Genomic DNA, 18,963 nt, shown 5'->3' with positions numbered 1-18,963 from the left:
CTTGGCCTGCTGTGCTCATCCAGCTCGACACCTTGTTATCTCAGATTCTCCAGCATCTGCAGTTCCTGCTATCTCTGAAACTTTTTAGGTGGGTTGGGTTATGACCTGTTTTGCATTCATTATCTGGTCATGAATATTCATCAATACCCAGGCCACTGCAATTACATTCACAGGCACAACTTTGTGAGCCAAAAATTGTAAATTTGCCCGTTTACAAATCTAATTATATTTATGAGGTGTGAATCCAGCAGGGTGTTCTTCTTCCAAGCTCTGGTGAGTAGAAACCTCTTTGGTCATTTGGATGGTTCATATATCAAACCTGCTCTTTGTGCATATGCTTCTTGTTAGGAGTGAAACCTCTGCATGGTGATTAGCTCATGAGAAGTCTCAGTCATACACAGTCTGGCCTGTTGTTGTTAAGTGCTCACAGTGTAATGGATGAAGTCTAACTGAGCAAGCAAGCCAGCTCAAGTGACTCAGCCACACTAGCTGATACCAGCAAACCTGACCAGGACTAGCAAATGAAGCTAAATACGAAAGGGAGCTCAACTCAAAATGTCACCTTTTGTGGTTGAATTCTATCCCATACAAGCTTTGGTGAAAAATGAACATTTTCTTAGTTGTAATGAAAGTCAGTGAGCTGATGGTACATGAGGTGCTGAGTGCAATTGTTCTTTTTTCATGTTTTAAGTGTGAATCCTGGCAAGTGTAAGGGTCATTACCATTATGACAGCAGTAATGTGACATTGGTAGCTGCAATCAGATGATGGATATTGACTGCATATGAGGCATCTGATGGAGGTACCTGTCCTATGTAGTTTTAACCTTATGATGCTAATTCACATTCATAGGAGCATGAAGCATTGACAGTGGTACATACTCTGGCAGAGCACAACAGGTCATTTCATGCTCTTGCAGCTTTAGGAGTCAGGTTTTCTTGAACTGCCCACAGGCACTGACCTCCTTCTAGACTCGCTTTGTCAGTCAGGATGACCTCTTGTGCCATTCAAAGACCGAAAAGAAAAATTCCACTTCTTGCCTGAACAGCCTTCATATAGGTAGGCATTACTAAAGTGAGGCACAGCTATTTGCCTGGTGTCTGACATCTCCGAAGTGGGTGAAAGTGATGAATGGAGATTGAGTGACGTTCCAGGATTACAGAGTTTGGGTGCCTTTTAAATATTACACTAGAACGTTGGAGCCAAACGTTGGAGTTGGAGCCAACTCTCTGCCCCTAAGATTTGGTATTTTATAGTGTTAAGGTCGATGTATAACTTTTTAAGTTTAAATTATATTTTGTGTTTCTAGTAGAGTTGATAAAGGAGAACCAGTGGATGTCAGAAGGTGTCTGATAAAATTCCATATAAGAGATTAGCATGTAAAATTAAAGCACATGGAGAGTGGTGGGCCTGTGGAAATCTTTGCCAAAAGATGCCATTGAGGCCAAAACACGGAATGTTTTCAATAAGGTGTTAGATATAGTTCCTAGGCTAAAGGGACCAAGTTGGATGATCCCGTGGTGATCATAATGAACAGCAAAACAGGCTATAAGAGCTGAATGGCATATCCCTGCCCTTATTTTCTATGTTTCTACGCAAGACAAAGGGAAAAAGCATTTAGTGGCTGCACAGAAATGTGCCAACATGAAACAGGCTGCAGCTGTACCAGCCAGAGTCTGAGATGAAGTCATAGAATGCAGATAATGTTAATGCTTCACTGAAGTTTAGGTGCTTGCATAGATATTGCTGCGATATATCTGGGATAAATCTGAATCTTTGCTTATATCTATACTTAAATATCTTTCCAATATTTTGTTTTGTCCGGTATAATGTAATTCAATTTTTTTTCCTTTTAATAAATGTTTTATTGTGTGTTTAATGTGGATGGCAATCTCTTGTGATAAGTTTAGTAACTCCATGGTTTAAAAAAAGTTAGGATCTAAGAAGCCAGGTTTCTCTCTGGAATCGGATTTGTTCGCTATTAATGTCGACTGGGATCATAACAGTGCATATGTAATGAGTTGAGAAGGATGTAATCACACAGGAAAACCTGTCACACCCCTGAGCAAAGGTCTCATGAGAAAATTCCACACAACGTTTCCCCTCGTGGGGCAAATCCTAAACTTTGAGCCATAAATTCAAGGATGATTACTAATAAACCAACAAGGATACAAGGAGAAATGTTTTTATTCAGAGAGCGGTTAGAATGTGGAATGTGCTAACTAAATTGTCTTGACACAAACAGTTTCAATGCTTTCAGTGGGAAGCTAGAAAACGATGTGAGAAAATGACTAGAAAGTTCAGCTGAAAAATGGTGGATGGCATAGGAGGAGACTCAAGTGGGGGTATTAACAACAGCAAGCACAGGCTAGTTTAGTCAAATGGCCTTATTTTTTGTATTCACTTGTGAGGCATGGGCATCGTTGGCTGGGCTAGCATTTATTTCCTCCGTTATAAATTCTATGCATGTATTAATAATGCAGATACATAAAAGACATAAGATTGAAGTGCCTCAAGGCAACATGGTAAAGCTTTTAATAACCATTACATAAATGTTAGCATTGTATTTACTTAATCTACAAAAGCTTTGATGTGATCTGATCTCATCTGCCCATGAACTGAAGATTGTGAAAAATGCCCAGTTACTAGATCTTCTACCACCATATTGTCACAAAAACCCGAATGGTTCACTCACATCCTTCACAGGAGGAAAATTACTGAGCTTACCCAGTCTCTAAAAATGACAGCTGATTGACCGCAAAGTGACTGACTCTAAACTGCTCTCTCGAATGTTTTGTGATCCACTGAGCTACTAGCAATTAGGGGTTGACAATTAATTCTAGTCTTTCCAGTGATGCCCACATCCAATAACTGCATAAATTTAAAAGAATTAATACAAACACGATCTGAATTCAGCATGTTGTAATTCAAAAAAATGTATTCCATATGATTATATTCTTATGCAATTGAAGTTGAAAGCATAATTAAAATTACTTTTACCATTTAACATCAGAACAATGAAAGTTCACCTGAAAGGTAAGCTGAAATATTAGCTTGGTTTTTCTCTATGGATGCTGCCTCATCTGCTGAGTATTCTTAGTATTTTTAGTATTTTTTTGCTTTTATTTCAAATTCCAGGCATCTACAGTATTTTGTTTCATACTACCATTTTCCATTAACAATCCATTAGAATATGTTGTAACATCTTCACCTACTTACATTTTAAAAATATCCCCTATTTCATTGATGAGTTACTAATGCAATAACACTTCAAATTTATATGATGCTGATGAAGATGCTACAATCCAACAAGAATGATTTTAACTGATTCAATGGTCGTAAGCACCAGTACTTTGCAATACATTGTAGTTTACTACAATTTGGATTGGTTAGCTCACTTGGCTGTAAGGCTGGTTTGCAATACAGAGTGACACCAACAGCATGGGTTAAATTCCCTCACCAGTCAAGGTTACTATGAAGGACTCTCCTTCTCAACCTCTCCCTTGGCCTTAGAAATGGTAACACTCAGGTTAGGCCACCACCAGTGTTCTCTCTCTAACAAGACAGCAACCACATCGTTTGGTCACATTATAGTGAGGTTTACTAGCCAGCCTATTTTTCGGAATGTTGGGAGTTAACTGTCTAATTTAAATGCGTGTTTAAATAAGACCATGATGCTCACAGAACTTGTCAACTTCAGCCATGTCTAAAAGTAATGGGCTCTGCTCACCCATCACCTTTATACATCATTAAACAGTTTAACGGGTATTAAACTTTACAAATTAGTCCTGCACGAATGAAGAGAAACCATAAGTTGGCCTTGTCGTTCAAGATCTATTATCTGTTATCTATTATGTCTAAAGCCAAATGGGGAAAGAGAGGGCCAGAACTCCCTCCGAATCACGGAGGCAAATTGGAATGTTTGCTTCAAATGACTAATCCTACAATTTATCCACATTATCCAGCCATAGCAGATAGAAATTGAGCAGCCAATACCAAATGTGTTGACACATATAATTCCCATTTTGCGCTGGACACAAAACTAGGTGGAAATCTCAGATAGTGCAATAATCAGTGATCATCCCCACTTCTGATCTTATGAATGAGGAAGGTGCAAAGAGGTTTCATGCAGATTTGGACAGGCTGTTACGGTTTTTTTTAAAATCATATGTGGGCATTGCTGGCTAGACCAGCATTTATTGTCCAGAGGGCAGTTAAGACTCAACTATATTGCTGTGAGTATGGGGTCACCCTGAGGCCAGATCAAGTAAGGATGGTACTTTGCTTTCCTAAAGGTGCACATTAGTGAACAGATGGGTTCTTCTTACAATTGACAATGAGACTCTTAATTTCAAATCTTTACTGAATTCAAATTCCATCATCTACCATCTACTAGGGATTTAAACCCAGGTCCCCAGAACATTACCTGGGTTTCTGGATTAACTGTCCAGTGATAATACCACAAGGCCATTGTCTCCCCCGTCAGTAGGCAAAAACATAAGCTGGTGAAATATAATGTGGATACTTGTAAGGAGGAACAGAGGTATCAAGTATTTCTTAAATTGTGAGCGATTGGGAAGTGTTGATGTCCAAAGAGACATAGGTGTCCTTGTTCATAAGCCACTGAAAGCTAACATGCAGGTGCTGCAAGCAATTAGGAAGGCAAACAGCACACTGGAAACTACCAGTACAGCAAACTACCATCCTTACTTGCAAGAAAATTTGAGTACAAGACTCCAGATGCCTTGCTGCAATTATCTAGAGCCTTGCTGAGACTTCACCTGGAATAGCGTGTGCAGTTTTGGTCCCTTACCCAAGCAGCGGGAGTTCACCATACTGAATGGCAGGATTGTCCGAGAGGAGAGATTGTAGACAGTGGGCCTGTATTCCTTAGACTTTAAAAGGATATGAAGGGATATCACTGAAACTTGAAAAATTCTTCAAAGGGGTAGACAGGATAGTTGCAGGAAGGATGTTTCCCCCTTATTAGGAAGGGTCTAGAATCAGAGGACAGAGTCTCAGAATCAGGGGCAAACCATTTAGGACTGAGATAAACAGGAATCACTCAGTGTGTTGTGCATCTATGGAATTCTTTACCAGAAGGCTATGGAAGCTCAGTCATCAAGCACATTCAAGATAGAACCATAGAACCTCCCCCAGTGTGTAAACAGCCCATTTAGCCCAACAAGTCCACATCGACCCTCTGAACAGCATCCCACCCAGACCCATCCCCCTACCCTTTCCCTGTGACCCGGCATTTTCCACGGCTAACGCACCTAACCTGCACATCCCTGAATTCTAAAGGTATTTAGCATGGCCAATCCACCTAACCTGTACGTCTTTGTACTGTGGGAAGAAACCAGAGCACCTGGAGGAAATGCACTCAGACACAGGGAGAACATGCAAACTCCACACAGACAGTTGCCAGAGGGTGGAATTAAACCCGGGTCCCTGGCACTGTGAGGCAGCAGTGTTAACCGCTGAGCCACATACTGCCCCAAGACCGATAGATTTCTAGATACTTATGAGATCAAAGGATACTTAAGAGAGAGGATGGGAAAATGGCATTGAGGTAAATGATCAACCATGATCTAGAACAGCTCAATAAGCTAAACTGCCTGCCCCTGCTCCAATGTTCCTAAAAAGAGGAACAATTACTGGCGTGTACTTAGCATATATTGTTTTCACAGAACCAAATACCATGTCAGACTTACTCCCAAACCGATACATGAATTATGTATAAGAGATCCTTAATAAAAACTTACATGGCCATTTGCAACGTCCAGCAAGTCCTTTACTCGGCAGCCTTTCACTGGTCCCATGTCATTACAAATTCCCTCTTCAATTATGAAATAATCAGCTTTATATGACATCAGAATCATATAAATATCTTCTGCAGATCTTCTAGAATAGACTTGGTAGATCTGGTAACAAAACAATTGATTTCAGAAATTAGCTGAAAATTGGCATCTAAAGCCCTAAACCATGGATTTATACATCCGTGCAATGAAACATTCTTGCTTTTGCTTTTAAATTCCTTCATTCATGCTAGGCCAGCATTTATTGCTCATCTCTAATTACCCTCAAGAAGGTGGTGACAAACTGCCTGTTGGACTGCAGCAATTTGAGAGGTGTAGGAACACCCACAGCTCTGAAGGAAGTGAGTTCCAGGATTATGATCCAGTGACAATGAAAGGACAGCGATACAGTTCCAAAGCAGGATGGCATTTGACTTGGCCGGGAGCTTGCAGGTGTTGGTTTTCCTTTGCATCTGCTGCCCTTGTCCTCCTACGTGGTTGTGGTTGTGGGTTTGAAAGGTGCTGTCAAACAAACTCGGGCAAGTTACTGCATTTATCTTGCAAGTGGTATCCACTGCTGCCACTGTGCAGGTGTGACAAAGGAAGTAAATATTGAAAGTGTGGGAGGGGTGCAAATCAACTGGGCTGTTTGTCCTGGAGGGTGTCATTGAAGCCACACTCTTCAAGGTGATGCAGCGCATTCCATCACATTTCTGGACAGGCTTTGGGGAGACAGGAGGTGAGTAATTTACCAGCGAATTCTTAGCCTCTGATCTCCTCTTGTGTTTATACAGCTGCTCCAGTTGAGTTTCTGGTCCAGAGTAATCCCAGCAGGATGTTGATGGTGGGGAATTCAGCAATGGTAATGCCATTGACATAGAGAGGTAACAGTTAGATTCTCACTGGCTGAAATTAGTCATTGTCTGGCATTTTTGTGATGCAAATGCTACTTGTCACTTCTCAGACCAAGCTTTGGTGTTATCCAGATCAAGGACAGCTTCAGTATCTAAGAAATCTCAGATAGTGCAATAATCAGTGATCATCCCCACTTCTGAACTTATGAAAGAGGGAAGGTCATTGATCAAGCAACTGAAGAGGGTTGGGCCTGAGGAACCCCAGCAGAGATGCCTCGAGCAGAGATGATTGCCCTCCAACAACCATAACCATCTTCCTTTGTGTCACAAGAGTAACTCCAAGCGGTGGAGAGATTTTCCCCTATTCCCACTGATTCAGTTTGGCTAGGGCTCCTCATTCCCACACTTAGTCAAATGTGGCCTTGATGTCAAGGGCCATCACTCTCATCTTATCCCTGGTGTTCAACTCTTTTGTCCGTGTTTGGACTAAGGCTGTAATGAAATCTGGAACTGAATGCCTCTGGTGGACCCTAAACTCAGCAATTTAATCCACGCAACTGCTGTTTGATAACATTAATGGCAACTCTTTTTTCATTAATTTGCTGATGATAAGTAGACTGATGGGGTGGTAATTGGTTGGGTTGGATTCATTTGGTTTGCTGTGGACAGATATAGCTGAACAGTTTTTCACATTGCCAGATTAATATCCGTGTTGCAACGGTGTTGAAACAGCTTGGCTAGGGGCTTGGCTACGTCTGGAGCATAAGTCTCCTATTGCCAAATGTTGTCAGTGTTGCAGCATCCAGTGCCTTCAGGTATTTCTTGATACCATGTGAAGAGACTCAAATGGTTGAAGACAGGCATCCCATGACGCTAGGGACCTCTGAAAGAAGCTGAGATGAAAATGGAAATAAATAATTCAGACTTGTACTTTGTACTAATGTGCTGCACCCCATCCATTGTTGAGGATTAGGATATTTTTAGCACTTCCTCCTCCTGTTAGTTGTTTAATTATCTGCCACTTTTCACAACTCAGTGCCAGATTTTGATCCATTGGTTGCTGGATCACATATGCCTGTCTGGTGCAAGCTGCTTCCTCTGTTGGTATGCAAACAATCCCATGTTGTAGCTTCAGCAGGTTGTCACCCAATTTTTAGGTATGCTGGAATTGCTCCTGGTATGCCCAACATCACTCTTCATTAAACCTAGTTGACCCCCCAGCTTAGTAATGGCGGAGTGAGAGATATCCCAGACCATAAGGTTACAGATTACAGTTGAATATCTTTTCCCACTGCTGATGGCTCATACTGTCTTGTTGATGAACAGTTTTGAATTGCTAGATCTGTTTGAAGTCTGTCCCATTTAGCACAGCGACGATGCCACGTAACAGGATGGAGGATATCCTCACCATGAAGTCAGGACATTCGTCCCCACATGGATTGTACAAAGGTTACTCCTACCAATGTTGTCATTGAAAGAGACATCTGCAACAGATAGACTAGACAGGAAGAGATCCAGTAAGATTTTTCCTCTTGCTGCAGACCTAATCCTTTAGGATCTGACTAGCTAGGTCAATAGTAGTGCTGCTGAGCCACTCTTGGTGATAGACATTGAAGCCCCTCACCAGAGTACATTCTGTGTCCTTCTCACCCTCCATGTGCTATACAACATTGAGGAGTACTGTTTCATCAGCCGAGGGTGGCAGTAGATGGAAATTAGAAGGAAGTTCCCTTGCCCATGTTTCATCTGATGCCGTGAGACTCAATGAAGTTCAGGTCAACTTTGAGGACTCCCAGCACAACTCCCCCATACTGCATCATTTCTTGTGGAACAGAACATACCCAGGGATGATGGTGGTGGCATCTCAGATGTTTTCTGTAATATGAGATTCAGTGACTATGACTATGACTATGACTGTCAGCTGTTGGCACAGTTCCTTGAAATTTGTCCAAGCCCCCAGTGCTGGTAAGGAGGACTTTGCAGGGTTGATCAGACTGGGTTAACAGTTGTTTCCATTCCCGTTGTTATTACTGGATGTTAGAGTCAATTTCATTGATTTCTTTACGCTTTATGTCACAGCATTCTTCTCCACAACTAATGACATACTTTCCAATTGCACCACTGCTCCCGTCCATATACAGGCAATCACCTAAAACATGTGCTGATTCAAGTCAGTGGTTCACAATGTCAAAATAGATAATGTCATTTCAATATACCCAGCATATGACTTTGTGTATATCTTACTAAAGTCTGTAAGAAGTACCTCTTCTAAAAAAAAACCAAAGAATTGCAAATGCTGGAAATCAGAAACAAAAACAGAAATTGTGCTGCCAGACCTGCTGAATTTTTCCAGCAATTCCTGTTTTCGATACTCACCTCTTCTGTCCGTTTTCGTAGGTCCCTATCTGAGTAGAGTGGGTGAGTGGTCACTGTTCGGCCAGTGCAGAGTTTCACAGTGCCCATAAGTTGCATACTTCCAGCAAACACAGCAGCAGTTGGTGTTTGTCGTCTAGGCAATAAGAGCAATAAAAAAAATTAAAAGGTTAAAACAAAATGTTGAAAGTACAGAAGTGACAGATGTGTTTAATACTGAAGGTAAAGGCATATATAACCGAGCTCACTGGTACAAAAAAATGGTTTGTACAAACTGTAAGGATACAAACAATGATCAAGCAATCTTGCACTTAGAAGGCTCCTCATCACTTCAGTCAGGACGTCCTAAAGTGCTTCACATACAATGTAGTGTAAAATTGTAAAGCACTCAATGTCTTGCCCATTCTTAGAAGCAGTAAACTGATACGTGATTCATGTGAAAGTCGGGAAAAGGGCAACAGCATCCATTTAGAAGCATACCCTTTGAATGGTAGTGTTTCTCTTTTGCTGGAATCAACACCTAAATGATAGAAATTAACAACATTTTTGTTTAGAAACCCAAGCCTGCTGATAAATCCCAACTATCTGACATGATAACTTGGAAAGTATTAACAGGATTGGACAAAGTCAACATGGCTTTATGAAAGGCAAACCATGCTTAATAAATCTCATGTAAAATAGATAATGGAGAACCCATGAATGTGATGTATTTGGATCTTCAGAAGGCTTTTGTTAAGGTCCCACTAAAGAGGTTAGTGGCCAAAATTAAACCATTTGGGATTAGGGGTAATATATTGGCATTGATGAGAATCATTTATCAGACAGGAAACAATGAGTGGGAATAATGGGTATTTTTCCAGGTGGCAGCTACTAACTAGTGCAAGGACAGTTATAATAGTTTTTTATAGGATATATATAAGTAAATGACCTGGAGGAGGGAACCAAATACAATGTGTCCAAGTTTGCTGATGTCAAAACTGGGGGAGATTAAGAGTTGTGAGGAGGATGCAAAAGAGCTTCAAGGTGTTTTAGACAAATTTGAGTGAGCGGGCAAACACATGGCAGATGCAGAATAATATGAATAAATATGAAGTTTTACACTTTAGTGTGAAAAACAGAAAGGCAGAGCATTAATTAAATGGTGATAAATTGGGAAATGTGGATTACATAGAATTCAGGGTGTCTTGTACTTACGTAAATGAAAGTAGACAGGCAAGTGCAGCAAGCAATCAGGAAGGCAAATGATATTTGGCCTTCATTGCAAAAGGATCTCAGGTCAGAGTAGGGATGCCTTACTGCAGTTGTACAGGGTTTTGGTGAGATTACACCAGAGTATTATGTGCAGTTTTGGTCTCCCTACCAAAGAAAAGGTTAAACTTCCCATAAAGGAGGTGCAAAAGAGTTTCACTAGACTTATTACCGAGGATAGCAGGTTATTCTAAGAGGAGAGATTAGTTTGACTGGACCTGCATTCACTAGAATTTAGAATGATGAGTGGGGATCTGATTGAAACATATAAAATTCTAACAGGGCTGGACAGACTAGATTCCCTGGTTGGGGAGTCTAGAACCGGGGGCACAGTCTCAAGATACAGGGTGGACCATTTAGGACTGAGATAAGGAAAGATTTCTTCACTCAAAAGGAGAGTGAACATTTAGAATTCTCTACCACAGAAAACAACGGAGGCCAAGTCATTGAATATATTCTAGAAAGAGATAGATAAATTTTCACATGTTAAAGGTATCAAGGGGTATGGCATTGAGATAAAGGGTCAGCCATGATCATAACAAATGGGCTGAATAGCCCACTCCTACTCCTTGTTTTGTTGTTTAAAAAGAAATTATGGCAAAGAACAAACCATAAAGAAAATCAAATCTGATATCAAAAATCTCTCATTGCATGTAGAAAATGAGTCTGAGTTCTGCAATGGCTCTGTAAGATATCGCCACCAATTGTAAGGAACAAAGTACTTGAAACTAAATCAGAAATAGGATCATAGAAAAGAATTTGGAGGTTTGAAAATATTTTGAAATGAATGGATTTTAATAACCTCACCAAATTTCTTTAGCCATCTTCATTACCAGACAAGAGAAAAAGTGATACTGCAAACTATAACAGAAACAACAGTGATTGGAGTTGAGTATATTTTCACTCCTGCTCTTGACCTATCCAGCTGTTACTAAAGATGTAAATTATTTTGCTTCTTAGACATAGTTCAATGCGAGGTAATGTGTTTTGAAAATTCACTGATGTGTGATTTCTGTAATAAAATGCAATGTCAGGCATCAAATGAAAATACAATTATGCATGAAGTTGGAGTATTCAACTAAAGTTGTGTGGCTCAGCTGTATGCTGAGCAGGATCTGTCCAAAAGGTTCAATTGTGCAGACTGGTGACACTTCTTCCGCTCTGAACTAACAGATAATCTGGTCTCTCTCTGAACAAACTGCTGTTGCTTTACCAAACATGTTCAGCTTTCCTTCTAAATTTGCTTACAAATGCAAGATTATGTTCTGCCCGGAAGGAATTGCGCTAAAACCAAGAATCCTCAGTTAAATTCAAAAACTGGTAATTAAATACACATTAGCAGCAAAAGCTAGATCAATTAGCATCTTCACTAATTGACTGCATTTGGTTCATATACTATCACATATACACATATATGCACCCCATACAGAAAGTATCCCCCGTATCAATGTTGGCCAAATTGTTTAGGTCATCAACTGATGCACTGGATCAAGACACAGCATGGCATCTGTAGACTGCCAGTGGTCCCATGTGGATGAGATGCAAGGCCAAATTTCCAGACAGCCCGAAGTCTTTGTTGTCAGTCACTTTTCATTTCTTTCCCAGCTACTGATTTTACTAAAGAATACATGCACACTTACAGATACAAACACAAAGTTACTACTTACTTAATCCAGCTCATCAGCTCTACAGTATCAGAATCATAAAATTCCTGAAGTTCAGAGAGTTCGGCCATTACATCTGGAAAGAACTGATGTGCAAAGTACTTTAATTTAAATGTATGATGTGCAACAACATTAATACGAAGTGAAATGCACTGTTATAATACAATTTACCTTAAGATACAATACATAGGGTCAGAAGTAGGCCATTGAGTGTGTTGAGTCTACTCTGCCACTCAGTGAGATTGTGGCTGATCTGATAATCTTCACTCAACTGTCCAGCCTTTTCCCCACAACCCTTGATTCCCTTAGTGATTAAAAATCTGACATCGCCCCTTTTCCTGAAGCAATAACATCCCACAGTACAGTTCTATAGTCACTATCCATCATTCAGCAAATCAACAAAAAAAGTGACCATTCCTTGAGTACAGTCCAAGACAGTTTGCTGAAAGACATTATAGTTAAGCAGCAGAGGACAGTAAGATTGGCCTACAGAAACATTACAAATGCAGATTAGAAGGGGCTCCCTTTATGATCAACTCGACTGCAGCTGACTCAAGACGATACAATGCCAGAAATAGGAGGTTTTCTTTTACTTAATGTCCTGCATATTTCCTCAGTTTCCCAGCCTGTCTTTTAAAGTTTCAGCCAACTTGAATAGTATTCGGCTTGTTCCAGTCAAAGCCTTTGATAGAAATGGAAAACAAGAGAGATCTTTGCAGCATAAGTTAGCTGATCACACTGAGCTTAAAAACAATCAACTAATTCCTGCCCTTTGCTTTCAGCCCTAGCCTATCGCTTCATCTGTGTGGCTTTGATATTCATGTTCCTTCATTTCTTGGCAGTTTCATAGCAGCATCTTATCAAATACTTCTAAGTATCCAGATAGAAAGAACATTCACTGCATTCTCTTTAGACAGATCCCCTGTGACTTCCTTAAAAGAAATAAATTAGGTTTGTCAAGCATGACCTGTCCTTTATAAATCCATGATTAGTCTATGCTTTGCACTAATTTCTAGAAATTATCTCTGAACCAAGATTATTTAGTGACCTAAAGTTTCCTAGTAATCTAGTTCCATATTTTGAATAGCTGACCATATCAGTTTCTTTTTTCACATTGCATTAATTTGTTTGAAAATGATGGTGAGTGTCTCTGCTTTCTTTTCCCAATATCCTTAAAAATTCTCCGTACTTATTATCTGAATCTCATGACTTTTGTATTTAGATTCACTACCACTTGTAAAAAACTTCTGGAGGGTTGTTGCATATCTTTAGGTTGATCCCTAAAGAAGTGAATGAACTGTAAAGATTCTTGAAATATGTAAGGGAACTTTTGAGGGGCAGATAAATAAAATGCAGAACTGAATTTGTAGGGTTTGCAGTTATAAGCTAGAGTTTTATGGTAATAGTACTTGTTTTGCCATATTCTTATCATAACAGTAAAGTTTGTTTTTGTATAAAATTGGAAAATGTTCTGATGTAGTTCTGTAAGTTAACCACAGTGCAACCAAATTTCTCTCTGAACATTAATGGATGCTAACAGGATCATTACAAGCATATGACAAATATTTAAACATTTGCACATTCTTCATTTCCAAGCATAAGATGCTTTCTTCATCTATTCGTGCCACCCATTCTTTGACTATTATTTCACCCATTATATCCTTATATGCACCTTTGCTTTCCTCTTTACTTTCCACTTTAACCACAATCTTTTAAACTTCCCCTAGGCCTTCCTAATCTCATTTTTACTTCCTTTCTACATGTTTTATTTCTTACAATTCCTCAGCCATGGGGCAATTGATTAACCATGGTTCTCAATTATCTAACTTTAAAGCAAATGAAAAGGAGTCATATTTAAAATGAATTACGCAGACTATACCATTAGCCTAGCCAAGAACTAAAAACTATCACCTGCCCAGAAATAGCCTTCTGCCATCTTTCTATTATCTGAACTACCCTGCACTTTCCAATGGGATTTCAAGACATATCTGATTAACAAATGTGTTTGTTAACACATCACAATAAAGAAACCAAAAATGTGCAAATATACTCACATCCTTCCACATGCTGAACCCTATTATTGTTGGAACTGCGGTGCTTAACATAAGTGCCTAAATTTAAAGAGAATACAAAACAAAATTACTCTGTAAAAAAGAATTCTAAAAACTTGTGGTCTTCAATTCTCTAAAGGAATGTTCTGAATTCACCAGCAGCACTGGAGGGACTGTTCTGAGTCGCAACCACTTAAATACAGTAATCCACATCTCAGGAGAGCAAACACCAAAGGCAGTGAACATACAGGCATAAGGAGTCCATAAATACTTTAAGCTGTGAAAACACAATGCATAGTAAGAGTTATTACAGGAAAACCTTCAAGTTTTCGCAATAAACACCACAAACAGAAATTAGCCAGGTAACCCTGTCAGAATTTCTACTTGTGAGCCATATTACATAATTACATACAAGAAGCTCAACAGCACCACCTGCTGGGTACTAACCAAACTGACCCTATCTTAACAGTACAAGGATAAACAATAGCAAGATCTAACGTATGCCCCAAAAGTAGAAAGGTGCACTTGATTTCCTTTTGCTAGCCACATCTTACTAATATTTATTTTCTGGTCCACCCCCTTTAAAAGTTAATTAAAAAATTGCTTGAAATAAGACTTACCATCCTACCACAAATTACAACATCTAATCTTTTACATTGTAGTAACTTCATGTCCACTAGGAAAATCACTAGTGGGTGTCAGTCTAAGCTGTACAGACAACGAAGGATGTAGCTTCAAACAATGGTGACGCTAAGCTAATGGACAATGGATCTTAAACAGCATCGAAATGGGAACGCTAAACTCATTTTCAGCAGCCTGAACAAAGATAGAAAGTAACCCATAGTTCCTGTGCAGACTATTATCCTTTGCAAGATGCCCATGTGAATGTCAGGTGATGATAGGATCAAATTTGTTTCATCTTTCTCCCTCACGCACACAAAATTTACTGTTATCCTTTACAAAAGTCACACAATGAAGGGATCATGATTATGAAATTAATCAGTGTGGAAGCAAATGTCATTTATTTCCATTTTTAAAAAAATTGTTGATAGATTTACCATAACAAATTAATTCTGTCACCCTACTTGACACGAATGAGGTTTGAACTGAAACAAGAAGAATGTGACTAAATTCTACTCATATCTACAGTTATTATTAGCTTTTTTTAATACAGACTTCTGTAATGAGGTTGGTGGTGGACTACTAGCATTCTTACATCTACTGCATAATCCCGTGCAAGTTGCAAGACATCTCTATTTCTAAGCATCACTTTAAAACAGCTCACAGGATTTCTACCAACACACTTACCCTTGGAACATCAGTGCCAATGACCCAAACAGCATCATATGGAACATATGGTAAACCACCTCCGGCCTCTCACCAATCACCATATTCTCTAGTGAGCCGTCACTTTTTTGAGGTATATCACTGAAGGAAAACAGAGAAGGCAAATAACCACGCTAAACTCTACATGATGTCAATGAAAACAGCTAAGAAAAAAAAATTTGGGGACGTTGAGGTTCCAATCTATCAATTCTGTAAAGTTGGGCCTGCCGAATCTATGCTGGGGATTGAAGGATGAAACAGAAACTCTCTGGAATTTTGACTAGGACACTCTACTAATGGATATGGACACAGTTCTTCGTGTAACTAAAGGCAGCTGGCAGCTTTCGAAGCTGGACGGTCAGTCAGGTTCAGAAGAGTAATCAGTTCCACTTAAGGATAAAGGATAAGGAACTAAGAGGCCACTTCGAGACAGTAAGAACTGCAGATGCTGGAAGCCAGAGACTATAGGTGAGAGGCTGGAAAAGCATAGCAGGTCAGACCCCAATCCAACACCAATCTGCTGGGCTCTTACATGCCTACTGAAATGACTGAGGAAGCCATTCAACTATATTAAGCCACTACGAGGAATAAAATAGACAGCATTGTGAGAGCTGTGGCTCAGTTGGCAGCTTTCCCACATCCGAATCAGAAAGCTCTCCCACCTGGTCAGCACTGTGCCACTGTTTCAGTATCAACAAACAAAAAAAACAGACTATATTGGTCATCACCAGATTTCTGCTTGAGGAAGCTTGCTATGTGCAATGGCTTAAGACACTGGATAGAATGAGCCCAGATACCTTTTGGGCATTAGCACTGAAGATTTGTGCTCCAGAACAAGCCAGTCTTCTAGCCAGTTACAACACTGGCATCTGACAAAGTGGAAAATTGCCCTGGCATGTCCTGATAAAGTGGGACCAATCTGATCCAACCAATTACCAATCTGTTATGCTCCTCATGACTGTCAGCAAAGTGAGGGAAGCATCATTGATATTCAGTAATAACTTGCTCATTTATCTCAGAGCTGTCTTGATCTCATTGGCCTCGGTCCAAACATGAAAAAAGGAGGACTGCATTCCAAAGATGAGAATGACTGTCCTTGATATCAAAGCAGCATTTGACTGAATACACCACCATGCAAGTTTAGCAAAGAAGTGAAGTCAATAGGAATCAGGCAGAAAACTCTCCACTAACTGTGGTCATACCCAGTACAAAGGATGTCAATCATTTCAGACTCAGGACACTGCTGCAGACGTTCCTCAAGATAAGAGTACAGGGCCGAAACATCTTCAGATGTCTCATAAACGAACTTCCCTCCATTATAAAGTCACAATTCTATGCATTCAATAATGATTGAATGGTGCACAGCATAACTCACAACTTCTCAGAAACAGATGCAAGCAGTGTCCATACGTAGCAGGAACTAAACAAGATCCAGGCATTGGCTGAGGAGTAGCAAATAAAGTTAATGACACAGGCAACAACAAACAAGAGTGAACTGAGTCATCTCCCCCTGACATTCAATGCTATTTCCATCACTAAGACTGTCAGTGTCCAGCAAGTTACCACTGACCCAAAAATGGAACTGGACTAGCCATTTAAATATTGTGGCTACAAGAACAAGTCAGAGGCTGGGCATTCTGTGGTATTTAACTCACCTCCCATCTCCCTAAAGCCTGTCCACCATCTACAAGGCAACAAGTCAGGGATGTGTTGGAACGTTCCCCACTTAACTGAATGCTTGTGGGTCCAACACCCAGAAGTTCAACAATATCCAAGACAAAGAGCCACATTAAACATTCACTTCCGCACCACTGACGCACAATGACAGCAATGTGCATCACATACACTGTAGCAACTTGGTGACACCAGGAGAAACTTTTTTTAGGCATTGTATCATTAAGGTCTGGAATGCACCATCTCAGAATATGGTAGAGACAGAATCAAAGCACTAAAGAGGGAACTGGGTTATTATCTGAAAAAGTTCAAGAAGTGTCTCAACTACATTAAACTGTGGATGCTGAAAATCTGAAACAAAGAACAGAGAATGCTCTGCATTTGTTTCTCAACCACAGTGTCAATAAAATTAGGGATGTGCAATATAAGCAGTGTGGTCAGTAATGCCAAATCCTGAGAATGAATTAATAAGTATAATATTGCATGTAGAATGCTCTTACACTTATAATAGAAAAGTTTGAGCTTTTTAAAAAAAAATGCATGATTTAAGTGAGGAATAATTAGGAACGTTTATGGGTATTGAAGATTGCAACTGCCTATGTTGGACACCAGCTACTGTACAGTTTATGAGACCATAAGACATCGGAGAGAATTAGGCCAATTGGCCCATCGAGTATGCGCCGCCATTCGATCAAAGCTGATTTATTTCTCAATCCCATTCTCCTTCCTTCTCCCTGCAACCTTTGATCCCCTTACTAATCAAGAACCTATCTATCTCGGTCTTAAATACACTCAATGACTTGGCCTCCATAGCCTTCTATGGCAATGAGTTCCTCAGATTCATCACTTCCTGGCTGAACAAATTCCTTCTCAACTCAGTTCTAAAGTGTCATCCCTTCAGTTGAAGGTTGTGTCCTCAGTCTTAGTCTAGTGGAAATATCTTCTTCACGTCCACTCTATCTAGGCTTCTCAGTATTCTATAAGTTTCAATCAGATCCACCCCTCATCCTTCTAAACTCCACCGTGTACAGACCCAGAGTCCTCAACTGCTCCTCAGTTGATAAGCCCTTCAAACCCAGAATTATTTTTGTAAACCTCCTCTGGACCTCCTCCAACACCAGCACAACCTTTCTCAGATATACACCCTAAAACTGCTCATAATATTCCAAATGTGGTCTGACCACAGCCTCAGCAGTTCATCCCTGCTCCTGTATTCTAGCCTTCTCAAAATGAATGCCATCATTGCATTTGCCTTCCTAACTGCCAACTGAACCTGCATGATAACCTTAACAGAATCCTAATCTCAGATTCCCAAATTCCATTATGCTTGAGATTTCCAGAGCCCTTCCCCATTTAGAACCCGGTCTACACCTCTAATCTTCCCATCGAAGCATGTAACCTCACACACTTTCCCACATTGTATTCCATCTGCCTTTTCTTTGCCTGCTTTCCCAGCCTGTCCAAGATTTTCCGCAGCCTCCCTGCCTCCTCTACGCTACCTCTCCGTCCACCTATTTTTGAGTCATGCATAAATACAAAGAACATAATATAAAGATAATTGTGAAGTACTTGTAAAATGATGATTTTATCTCATTTCAAAACGACTTACTCCCTCAGGCTCAGCTTTCCAAAAACAAAGTTACCTTCTTGCAGAATAAATGCTCTACTTTTATAATCAGATTACAATTCTAGATTAAATTTAATTTAGTCAGATCTAAAGATCAATACATTGCTATAATGAGCCAGAGGTGATGAGGTTGGTAATGGTGAATTTTAAACATCATTCTTCACTGCCTCAATTGGCTTGCTGTGTTGTCACAGAGACTGAATGCTCCAATTCACCATTGAGGATATAAACATTCCAGCTGCAACCATCAGAAAATGGAATATGAATTCAGCATTTAATTCACCATTGAGGATATAAGCATTCCAGCTGCAACCATCAGAAAATGGAATATGAATTCAGCATTTAATTC

General features: G+C 39.9%; 1 protein-coding gene across 2 annotated transcripts in view; it reads right to left on the bottom strand.

The window, feature by feature from the left end:
* The window catches only part of LOC109912830 (dpy-19 like 4), an 86,545-nt gene that overhangs the window by 11,365 nt on the left and 56,217 nt on the right, over window positions 1–18,963 (bottom strand). For both annotated transcript variants that reach the window (XM_048595981.1, XM_020512271.2), the window contains 6 exons: window positions 15,296–15,415; window positions 14,144–14,264; window positions 13,991–14,047; window positions 11,940–12,022; window positions 9,028–9,160; window positions 5,765–5,923 (listed from right to left, as the gene is read on the bottom strand). In XM_048595981.1, coding sequence (XP_048451938.1) covers window positions 5,765–5,923; window positions 9,028–9,160; window positions 11,940–12,022; window positions 13,991–14,047; window positions 14,144–14,264; window positions 15,296–15,415 — 673 coding nt within the window. The remainder of the gene's footprint in view (window positions 1–5,764; window positions 5,924–9,027; window positions 9,161–11,939; window positions 12,023–13,990; window positions 14,048–14,143; window positions 14,265–15,295; window positions 15,416–18,963) is intronic.

Source organism: Rhincodon typus, chromosome 4, assembly GCF_021869965.1.
Source record: "Rhincodon typus isolate 14 chromosome 4, sRhiTyp1.1, whole genome shotgun sequence".
Lineage (NCBI taxonomy): Eukaryota > Metazoa > Chordata > Chondrichthyes > Orectolobiformes > Rhincodontidae > Rhincodon > Rhincodon typus.
Note: the sequence above shows the minus strand (reverse complement) of the source record. Positions and strands in the feature narration are given on the sequence as shown.